The following is an 11,893-nucleotide window of genomic DNA, read 5'->3' on the forward strand; positions in this document are numbered from 1 at the left end:
TTGTTTATCGACTGCTCAGGGTACAGGACATCAGAAACAGTTTCAGCAACTTACACATCATCGACCGGCCATGAATCTACCGGTAAACGCCGGGAAGCGCATGTGTTGATTATTTGCATCACTTATTGGGTATAATTGTCTCGGGTTCATATAACGTTGACAATATTTCAGACGTTTCAAAGCCTAAAACTAGACAACTGTCATGCATATCATGGTATATGCCTTGATTTAATATTGTAGACCTATATTTGATTCAATTACAGTGTAACAGGTAATTATGGCCCATAAAAATGGGAACTATACCATCAGTTCGAAGAGATTAATACAGACTGACTGTAGAAGGCATGCATAATTAAGGGAACAGGTTCGCTTACCTTCAGAACCAGGCGGGAAAGGGAAATCCTTTGAACGCCCACAATAGCAGTTTCCTTTTGCAGCTTGCAAAGCATTAATTGCTCCACAGTGCGGAATTTTTGTATTGTTATTGGGTCGTGTTGCTGACACGGTTATCGTAAAGAGATGGGAACGTGCACCCCACCCTCACTTGTTGAATAGGGTTTCCATCATGTCCTTCCCGATCCACGTTCCCACGGGCAATCGACGCCCATTATCGTGAAGAGTACAGCCTTGATAATACCTGATCCTTTCTGTGTCATTAAAAACTGTACGTTACCAAAAGTATACTTAGAATTGATTCTTTGCCTGGAAAGTTTGTCATGGTGTAAGTGTTCGAATCAGGCTGTATAAGAGGAGCAAGGGTGAAGCAACTCGTGTGTGGGCGGGCATAAACTTGTGGCGCGCACCTGTCCACGAGCGCGATGCCACCACAGAAGTGGCTTCTATTTCTGGTCACCGAATTAGTCCATATGCTGAATGGATTTAACGACACTTTACATACAGTTAAGAGTTAGTACAATATGACTAACGGGTTGCTGTTTTAAACATTTCTTTACAGTATTAAATTGGCATTACCTGTTACTAGGGTAAAAATTGTCATGACTATTGAAAATAATTATCGCGAGAATTGTATTGATTGCGTGCGTTAATTTGCGCCCTCTCGTGGTAAATGCCGACCAGTTCGTTTGATGTGATCGTATCCATTGTCTGGGCTCAAAGAGGCGTCACTGAGATGTCTTGGACCCGATTGTGCGACGTTTGCTCAAGAGCCCCTGGCGCGGAGGTTGTCAGTGATGGGGCGTCCTCTTTAGCATTCGAGTCACCTTCATTGGCATTCCTGTCTTCAGAGTCATCCTTCTCCAACACAAAGTAGTCGTGGTCGGTCGGCACCCCCTGTGGGTCATCATCATCAAAGTCGTCCGCCTCCGTGTGTTCATTATCGCGCTCCAATACGAAATACTGATGGTCGGCCTGGACTTCTGTATTACCGGGCTCCTCGATGGGCGGAGCTGAGGGCCCAACAATGGGGCCATTCTGCACATGGTCGTTTTGTTCCCATCGGAAGGCGCCCCCGTCGTCGTGTATTTTGGTATAGTAATGGTCTCGATTTAATTCCAAGGACTTGTAGTACGCGACGTCCGAATTAACAACCTGGTCATGCTGCTGGTATGAGTTTCTTCGACGTTCTTGTGATTTCAACTCCAGAGGCTGGTTACCATCTAAACAAATGAACATGGAACAGCTGGTAAACTGAAGATAATAGATTAATCGATTTCAATCTTTACTAGTATTTTGTATAAACTCACAATACAACATCACACTATCGGATCCCAAATGGGTCCCTTTGATGAGGCCTTCTCGTAATTGTGAGCTTGTACTGTAGCTGAACAAAAGATTTTGATAGTTCTAATGTAAGCTATTTTAATTACTGATATTTGATGAAAGGTCCAATTTCAGAAGGAGCGAAATCTGGGTAACCGTTGTTTCTTTTCCCACCTTTTCGATTCGGTTCGACGGGAGAAGAAGGATCAGCTGTAGTGGCAGCATTACTGAGGAAGAGCATCAAAGATAAACCAAACTTTTACCAAAGCGTAGTAAAATTGTAAAACTGGTCTAAAGCAGGAGGCCTTGTATCTTTTCTTAAAAGCATACAATCTGTAATGGAGTCGTTGATAACCTCATAGACGTACACATGTAGAGACCACCCCACAGTTCAGCTTGCACCCAACTTGGTTAGCTGGGTGTGAATGTTTCCCAGTCAACACTCTCTAGACTTTTAAAAGTGCACTACGTTGATCTTTTTTATTTAAATTGTTTGGATTTTAAAACAGTTTTGAGACGGATTAATAAGTTCCTCGTCAACAACGATTGTGTATGGTTCTTCAGGGAAACGAAATCTCCTTTCTTCTGATTGATCTGGGTGTACTGAATGACAGCTTGTTTTTCAATGTGGTACAGTTGAAATCATCATGCTATGTTCCACCGTTACATGAACACAATTGACATCAATGTCATCTTTCCCCCCAAAACCCACAATTCAACAAATTGAATGCTTACCCAGTCCTCCTGTGGAAAGTCAGTCTGTCGGTCAAACACAGCCAAAATATTCCCAGAAAAATGAGGAGCACGACTGCCGACAAGACAGTGCCGATAACGATTGCCTCCACATTGAGCTGCCCAGAAGGCATCATTGAGGCTGCCGTCGAATGAGGCGGTGTCGTTTGATGGTGTGTCGACTGGGGCTGCGTCACAGCTGGTGGTGCATCTTCGCTGCAGCTAAGGGGAAATGTACAGTTCGCTAGATCTATGTTATTTGTTAGACACAGTATCGTGACCTGTATTGTTCTTCCTTGACCGTGTAATAATATTGTTGGCCGCTTAGCTAGGCCCTGAATGTTAATTTTCTGGAAGTGATTTCTTCCATTGTTCTTCCGCATTGTTCTTGAAACTCTGAAATTGACATATATCATTAACCAGAGGAAGATAGCAGCTAATGATGGGTGATGACGAGACAGAAAGCTTAATAACGCAGCGAAAATTGTGTCTGATAAGGACAAGTATATTTACCTGTAGCCTATACGTTCTTCAGGTCCTTCGCAGACGCAGTATATGACGATCACGCCTCGTACGTTGCGGCGATACAAGCAACTTCCAGAGTGGCTGGAGTCGCCAGGGTCGTAAACACAGACACTGGCGTCATCATATGTACAGTACAGTTGCTGATCCTCGTCGCACAAATAATCTGCTATTAAATCACACTAACTGTTGAGACTGAATGAGATGGCCAGAGTACAGACTGCAGACATTTGATATTGTTTTGAACAGCTGTTTGCAGAGGGTGACGTGCCGAAACCTTGGCATTTTTTAGATTTTTACATAAAGGGTCCGAAACCTTTGTAAATTCTCTATCTCCAATCATGCTTTACTTTTTGTACATAATGCGTCGCGAATTACATTTACCTTCATTGGAGAAAGTATCAGAAGTCTGTTTCTCACAATATGTGTAATCTCGATCAGTGTCAGATGGGCAATCTGCCCCTCGGCACAGTCCGGACCCCGACCCACAGCTCGACCTTGAATCGAATCGAAGAGAAAACAATCAGGCATTATATGTCAAGTTGGCTTGGTTTTGAATCATTAGTCATTGATTTGAATTACGGCATGTATCATGGGGGAGTAACACTGCCCTCCAACTTTCGAACTTCTGGAAATGTACGAAAATGCGTCCCCTCAAAAATTTGGAAATGAACGAAAATCGGGACCAGTTGCTCCAGAAAAAAAGACTGTTCCCCAAATAATACAGTCCAGAATTAATTTCCACTATCGCACGTTCTTTAAAAGAAAAACACGCTGAATGCTCCGAGACTGAATTTTATTCAGTGCTATGGATAACTCACCTAATTATTAGACATTTGGTCAGTTTCTGGATACCAACCCATTGTCAAAGTATAGGTTACTGGCTGAAATAAGCAATTATTGGTTGAAATGGTGATTTTAGTGTTGGTAAGTGATAATCACCTGAAGTATTTGAACAAAATAAAACCGTTGCACTGGGGTCGAACCCTCTATGTAGATCGCTACAAGACTGTATGAAAGAAGTAAGGATGGTTAATGCACTAACACAAGGAGCCGCCATAATCACTTGCGCGTTCTCATATTAAAGTGCGCGTGAACTTGATAAGTCACAGCGCTTGTTCGTCAATGAGGTCTGTATAAACGCCTGTATCACCTGTCCACAAGTATGGTGCCACCACTGTCCGGACAACTAGTTAGTCTGCTTGCCAAATTAGTCTAAGCCTTATAAAGATCCCTACAACTTTCTTGTTAATGTGGCTGTACCTCTCGCACAAGTACTTTCGTATATCATCCAGGCGTGAAAACAACACGCGCGGGAGGGGTCTTTCAGTGCTGGCACACCAACTGCCCGGTATTCCTCCAACAACTACTAGCACCAGCAAGACGGCTACCACCACGCTGCGGGGCTTGACCAGAGGCCTGGGCGCGTCTTCCCGTTGTTTCATGTTCTTTCGGTCGCTTTGCCCTGCAGTCGCTTTTCACGTGAATTCTTGAAATACCGAAGTTACATTACAGTTGGAATGACGTTCGGTTTTATACGATCTGATTGCCTGAAGTATGAAGTAATCCTCCCTGCTCCTGATGACCTACAATCCATAAACTGATCATACTGTGGAAATCAGGCCCAATCAGTTGTTCCATCATTCGTTATCCCTTGCGTTACCGATTGTCCAGTCTCAGGAAGTTATGGAGTATACCAGTCAGGAAATGGTACTCAAGGTCTGGTGTAAGCCGCTTCCTAGATGTGCCGAATACGATACCACCACAGAGTTACTGACAGAAAACCAATACGCCTATTACCCGCATAGTCAGTGTTTAGGCATTAGGAGCTAATTTTCACATGAATAAGCATTACTGACGTCCTTTTGGGCAAAGCTTATCGGTCACAGTTGGCTCAACATTGTACAGGACGGATGCTTTCCAATTGCGAACTTAGTTTTAAAATTTGGCCGAAGTTCGGATGATATACATGTATATTTGTTTTTATTTATACGACCGTTATTTGGTGATCTCCTATTACCTTAACAATCGCAATAACAACACTGCCATGTCGAATATCGCTAAACCGAACAGTAGATGTGCTACTGTACTGTTGTGCACCTTACCCGACATAAGAAATTTGCTGTAAAAAAAACATATTTAGGATCGATGATAATGACTCGAAATTTGAAGAAAATCTTACTAGCGAAGGAGCAACGACCGAGATATAACGCGCTTGTTAATGTACATTGTGCATGCGTGCACCGGCAGTCTTGCAGACCTATCAGTCCTGAGCAGAAGCACTCCCTCGTCGGTTGGAAAGAGCCATGTTGGTCCGGAGTGTTCATTTTGTTGGTAGCGATGTGACAGTAACACTTGCATTGCATATTCGTGTGTGAATCGGCGAAGGGCAAGGAGCCTTCGTTGCTACGAAAAATTGCGCCCTCTCTTGGTCCAGCTCGGAGCCCATAATAACGGCAAATTTGAGCAAAATGTCGTTCTGTTAACGTGGGGCCCATTTAAATTTGTTTAAAAATGAATGTTCCTACATCTTCAAAAATCAAAAGATGTCATGCGATGTTGTTGGTTGACATTCTTTCTTTCACAGTTGTTCATTGAAAGTAAAAAAACCGGTAGTGGTTTAGTTTACTCAAATTCTTCTAAGGCCTCGGAATTTCGTGGATAGTGTTCGATTCAATCAATAGGTAAGCTGTTACCATTTGTATGAATTCAAATTCGTTCGTGTGATTTTGCGAGCTTTGTGGCTCGTATATGCCTATAATTTTAAAGCTGAGGAAAAAAATCATTTCAACAGTGAATCTCAATGCAGCTCTGTGTGGATGTTTAAGCGTTACTTTACAATAACAATGAAAAAGGCATGTAAACAAGCTAGTGGAAAACACAAATCAAAACATTTTTCTTTTTTTTTCATATGATAACGATAACTACGTTTGTTTTGCAAGCGTTTTGTTAACTTTAATTTTGTTAAGAAACAAAAACGGCGTGAATTGACTTCAGATGAATCAAGATATGGTTGTAGATTCAAACAAAAGGTTAAAGATATACAAAGAAATTATTCACGAACAAGAAGCCAACAATTATGGAACAAGAATATCAAATAGATTGATTAAAAGTGAAAGGCAGCATTAACTACTACAGTAAATCATGCCACATACAAGAAGGTTCGTTGTCGGTATAGGAAACATTCTAGTATTTAATACAGCTAAAGTTTTTGACGTGAATATTAATTTGCGTATTAATTTGCAGTACGACGTAAAATCTGTGTATGTACTTATGTATAACTTTTTAAAAAAATACTTAAATTTGCAGACTAAAAGTTAATGAAATTATACTGAAATTTCAAAAATACACACACAAATTACCTTTGTTACATACGTGTATATGGATTGATTTCTAAAGTGAGTTGCGGAAAGATTGCATACATGATTTATTTCCACTGCCATGCTTGCTGGTGGTTTGCAAAATTCGGACTCGTTGAAAAATGGCCTATACCGTATCAAAGGCTCTGCTTGCAAACCAATGGGAGCACCCGCAATGTGTGAGGCTGAGAGTTCAGTGGGTAAAGGAAACAGACTTGTATACGTCCAAATTTCATATGACGACAAGAACAGTGTGTAAATGCAAGAAAGCCAAACCCTCAATTAATCTTCCATTTCTGAGAAAAAAAATTTGCACAAGCAGGAACTTGGTAAAAATTCTAAGATCCTGTATATCTGCCCACAGGAGCTCCGTAGTACTGAAACATATTGTGAAAGTAAAATACACATTTAAAGTGATCTTTTTGGGGGAGGATATTAATTTACATACCCAAGACTTCTAACACATTTCAGTTGTATGAGACGTCAATTCAAACAGCATGTCATGACACCATGTCATGACATGCTGTTGTGTTACGTTACCGTAGCTTAGATGTTACCAAAGCGATTGTTTACATGCGAAAAATGTCTAAAATATTAGTCTTGAATCTTTGTTGTCGGATATCACTGATCTAAAGAGGCGTACAGGGGCCAATTGCAAATATTATGCTTTTCGAGTTGCATACTCGACAACTCTCCACGGGGAGATAGTAACTCGCATTCGTTTGCATGTGGCCCTTATACGCCTCCGTACTGATTTTATAAACTGACTGGATATCGCGTCAAGACTGCTGATTGGAAGTCTGTACCGTACAGTGATCGAGAGACTCGAAATCTTAGTCACAGTGGGTTGTCGTATCACGAGTGTTACCAGCCATTTCGTATGGGCGATTTCGAAATAAAAAAAACTACAGTTATTTAAGTAACATTTCCTACATATTTGACTCATGAATATTGACCTTATCAAGGGGAAGCCATTTTTCGTTGTGTTACAAAAATCTGTATTACTTTATGCAATCTGTTAAATGGAGTGGTGCCAGACTATTTTAGGTTCTATGCTTCGCTTTCATTTTCTTTCATAAAAGTTGCTCAAAACATTTTAATAGAATTAATCACAATTTTTAAATTCGTCAGCGTAAATGCATCAAGTTATATTTCAGTGCTTTCATTTTCATTCCCATGTTCCAAAATGAAACAACTTCACCTTGCTTTCAATTCAATATGGCCGATGTATGACCGAGGCCAATTGTGCTTGGCGATTGGTGGGCGAGATAATGGTCGGTATTTGTTAGCTACATTGCTGCCTAATTTGTGCCATCTATCTGTATATGGGAACCAGGTCGCTGGAGGTGATCATAATCTGACAACTCTTCAAGAATGACCCCAACTTGTGTGACTTCCTCGTAGCCAGACACTTTGCTTTGAGACAGAATTTCCGTGGGTGGCTCAAGAGTAACATAACTGTGGTGTTTGTCACCGGCGCCCAGGACCGGTTTCACTGTTGCAATCTCGTACCCAGAATCTCGATTCATCCGTTCGTCTGTCCTGGGAGATATCAGATTGGATTGACCCAGTGCAAAGTCACTAGGACGTTGAACTTGAGCAACCTCATAACCCAAGCTCTGGTTTTGAGCCCCTTCCTCTGATTGGGCGTTGACGTAACCTGCCTTGACCCCTCCATTGGCTGGGCCCGCGTAGGTCCCCCCATCCTCAGAATACTTCAGATGTTCTTCTTTCCCAGATACTGGACAGGTACTCGACTGAGCATTCTCCTGGCCAGAGGTGCTTTTCGTACTGTCGGTGAGTTTCAGTTGCGAGTAGTAGTGGTCCTCCTGCAGCTCGTCCAGGTCAGGTTTTATGCCAACCCGAGGGTGATCAGCTGGTGCCCACGACCGATGCCCATAGGCGTACGAGTACTCGGCCTGGTCGGGCACCGGTTGATCCGGAGCTTGTTCATCTGCATTGATTCCTTCAGGGTGGAAGCAAAACATTTACAATCATCGAACTCAGTGAATATGCCAGTCCTGTATAAGGTCTCATTTTGCACCTCGGTTGTGTTTTTCCTATAATTGGCTGCTGAAACTATGGCTGGCCGTCAGTACAAAATTAAGACAAGTGTCAAAAATCCAAAGCAGCTATCAAATCTCCAAATAATAATATACGTTCTACTAGTCATAAATGAAAAACGACCTTAGTAACATTGGTTGGACAAACGTACATTCTGAACGAATTTGAGGTAAAATAAAACAATCCAAATTGTGATTTTTCTGGAGAATTATGGTTGTATGTACAAATACGCGAACGAGAGTGGTCTCCCACAATGTGAAATTTCTCTATGTTGTAACTTTGTTCGCGAATATCTTAATGTTGAAGTTTTTTCACACAGTTTCGTCGAACACGGCAAACAAAGTCGATCAGAACTTCCTATCAAACTTTTATTTTAATTGCTGCGAATTATTTTAACCACTGGAAAAAATTGCCACATGCAAATAACGCGACGGTACTTTAGTATCTTCCCGTTCATACTTTCCATTAAGTCAGGTTCATTGTTGAACGGTTTGACTTACCTTTTGAGACCATTTCCTCAGACTCCCGTCGAGCAGATCTGGCGGAAAATTTTTTAAATGAAGCATTTGATTTTTTGCATAATCTTAGACTCATTGCTTTGAATCTAGTTAACGGATGCAATGCTGTTTCTGTGAAGCCAGATATGCAGTAAAGACAATAACGAAATAGGTGTAATCACCAAACAGATAAAAAATCCGTCGCTACAATGTCAATTCACCAGTTGAAACGAACGAGCATAAATCACACAATAGAACACCGTTAGGGTATATTTTATTTCGAACTTTCCACTTTACTTATACTCATGCAATCACGACGAAGCGAGATAACATGCGCGACACGGGGAAAAATAACGCACAATAAAATGTACTGCTTTGATTATGTAAGATCAACAAACCACAAATTTGTGAAGATTTTCTTTTTCTATATATCTTGGAAGTATAGTCAACCTTAAAAACATATAGTACACGCAACAGTAGGTGTACAGCCTCCATTTCAACTTCTCGGCTGGCAGAATGCATTGCGGCAAAGTATCTTGCGTTGCCAACAACCATTTGCGCAGTCGTGCTTACTTGGACCAGCCCAAACAATTATGCAGTCACTATTCGGGTACTGCGATAAACTCAGGCACGGGGTGAAATATCAGTTACCTCTTGTTAGAGCGTGAACAAGGCAAGCCACGCTTCCACAGACAGCAGCTCACGGTGACCACAAGGATCAGCAAGATCACGGCAAGAATACATGCAGCTGTCAGAGAGGCGACGCCGAGTCCTGGAGCAAGAGAATCATCCCTGCAGCTGGAATGAAGCAACAGAGACATACATTATCGACTGGACGAGGCAGGAAATAAGACAGGATTGAAGACCACAGAGAAACAAGCGCGAGGGAGCTGCAATGAAATTGTTGTTAACCCCACTATGCATGGGTTATCCCTGTCTGTCGAGTCACTCAATCGGTATGCACATAAAGCGTCTTCGGGTAAAGGTACTGTTGGGAGATTCAGTAAACGTTGACAAAGCGTCTCGCGGGCACGTTTTTGCGGAAGAAGGGAACCGACTTATTTCATGCAGAACAGAAAGCTCATTCAAATTGTTTGATTCAAAAAACCACATGGACAGAGTGCAGAAGAGAAATGGCATCGATGAGCAGGATGTTTTGATTCTTTACTGACGAATTTTTATTTTAGTGGTCAAAAACTCAATCTATCTGTGAGTTTTTATGTTTGCGTCCCTCCTTGAGAAGCTTCTATTTCCCGGATCGATCGTCGGGACAGGAGAAGGGAAGTATCGGATTACTCACCTACTGTCAAGTTTACGCGACCAACCCGATGGAATTTTACAGGCACAAAGAGACTTAGAGCTCTCGTGAATACACGTTCCAAACTCATCTGAACACACCACAGCATCGTCATAGCCGCAGACAAACGTCTGTTTGAAAGTCATACATGGGTCCTCTACATTACGGGATAAAAAAGGAGCAAAACAGAAAGGAGATTTCATCAACCGTGACACTTCACCTGACTTTCCGTCACAGGGATTTAACACACAACGACAGGACCCGTAGGCGCAGATACCGAAGAAAATGACGACTATGTTCAGCTTGAAGTTGATTGCACACGTACAATGTACCTCAAATGACTGCTGGCCTGAATGTATAGATGTCTTGACGTAGTTTGGGGTGTGTGAACAGAGTGGGTAGCCCTCTTTTTAGCTCTGTTATTAACTTTTACAACGAGATACAACCCACAAACAAGTCAGCCAACCCATCGATAGGATGTTTAGCCCCATAGTTAATTCCAATCTGTTTTTGAGGCCACAGTATATTCCACCTTGAGAAGATGATGGTGGTTGCTGAGGTTTAGCCCCTTTTGCAGTGAAAACGTCTAATTTCGAGGTAAGACACTTACAGAAGTCTTCAAACACGTGTTGCGACACATTATACAACCGATATGAACTCAACTCACCATCTGGAATGTCAGTGAAGCAATGAAAAGGGTTGCAAAGATGCGCACACAAGTCCATGCCTTCTTCATCATGGCAACTGCATGTATCGAAACCGTTCGACTGGTCACCGTTAGTACTTTTTCCATGTAAAAGTCGAATGTCCTTGTGAAACCAAATTCAAATTCATGTCGATTCGTTTGTTTTTTTAATTATGACTCGTAGCCAAAGGCTGAACTGAAGTTGATCTGCTATTTAAAATTCCGTCATAAAATTAGCATTAGAATCAAGTTTGCTAAAATATTTTTCCAAAATACGTGAGGAGTTTTTAAAAAATCCAATACAAATTTAAACAGCTCATAATGCAGAGACAAGATAAGGACAAAAGATGGTAAACACAACCTAAAAATATAATATTTTTAATAAAATAAGCAATCACTTTCGGGACATCGTTCTTGCGACTTCCAAGCGTATTTTTAAAAAATACGTAAAATCAAAAATTTTGGTTTTTGCTTGCATTTTTAACACTGTACTCCGAAATATTAAAAACAGGCAGTTTTAAGTTTACACATTTTTTAGGTTTATCACAAACATAGGGGGACCCTTTTCAAGTTTTAATGAGCTATTTGATGAAAAAAATAATAAGTTATATTGCGGGGCCAGGGAGAGGGATAAATCAGAATTTCACAGCGGGCTCAGCGCGTCATGTGCGGCATGGCTACAGACTGCGCACTGAGCGGCGTGCATCGGTGACTCGGAACTGTCTCTCAGAAAAAACACTGTGGGAGAATGCATTCACGGCAGTTTCAGTTTATTTAATTTTCAAAATATTTTACCGGGTGATTTTGGGGAATATTTTTTAGAAAACTTGATATGGTAAAGAAAAATGGTAAAACGTTCACTACTGGGGGAGGAAACTACAATTTTACCTTATCGCGCATCTCCTCGACGAAAAAAACCAAACATTTCGTCAGTTGGTCAGTGTTCAAATGATTTCCAAAATTTCGGCTCTGAGATTATTGCAAAATGCAGTACATCAAACCTGGTGTTGAAATATAT

At 41.4% G+C, this 11,893-nt stretch overlaps 2 protein-coding genes across 3 annotated transcripts; both read right to left on the minus strand.

Annotated features, from left to right (window-relative positions):
* Positions 1-769: 769 nt before the first annotated feature.
* On the minus strand, positions 770-4,880 carry LOC110989915 (uncharacterized). 2 transcript variants are annotated; one of them, XM_022254613.2, is made up of 6 exons: positions 4,237-4,880; positions 3,358-3,470; positions 2,965-3,139; positions 2,455-2,673; positions 1,894-1,946; positions 770-1,616 (listed from the first exon to the last, which is right to left on the minus strand). In XM_022254613.2, exons 1-6 carry the CDS (start codon positions 4,416-4,418, stop codon positions 1,111-1,113), a joined length of 1,248 nt encoding a protein of 415 aa, XP_022110305.2. In that variant the 5' UTR covers positions 4,419-4,880; the 3' UTR covers positions 770-1,110. The 2 variants fall into 2 exon arrangements, with proteins under 2 accessions (XP_022110305.2, XP_086988010.1); XM_087131884.1 differs by having other exon boundaries at positions 2,965-3,142.
* A 1,080-nt stretch (positions 4,881-5,960) lies between these two features.
* LOC110989907 (uncharacterized) lies at positions 5,961-11,856 on the minus strand. The gene is made up of 5 exons (XM_022254606.2): positions 10,858-11,856; positions 10,194-10,347; positions 9,545-9,691; positions 8,897-8,934; positions 5,961-8,298 (listed from the first exon to the last, which is right to left on the minus strand). The coding sequence occupies exons 1-5, from the start codon at positions 10,913-10,915 to the stop codon at positions 7,634-7,636; spliced, it is 1,062 nt and encodes a 353-aa protein (XP_022110298.2). The 5' UTR covers positions 10,916-11,856; the 3' UTR covers positions 5,961-7,633.
* Between the last annotated feature and the right edge of the window lie 37 nt (positions 11,857-11,893).

The sequence above is a fragment of the Acanthaster planci genome, unplaced genomic scaffold, assembly GCF_054643075.1.
Source record: "Acanthaster planci isolate LZ-2023a unplaced genomic scaffold, COTS_SCS Contig24, whole genome shotgun sequence".
Taxonomy (NCBI): domain Eukaryota; kingdom Metazoa; phylum Echinodermata; class Asteroidea; order Valvatida; family Acanthasteridae; genus Acanthaster; species Acanthaster planci.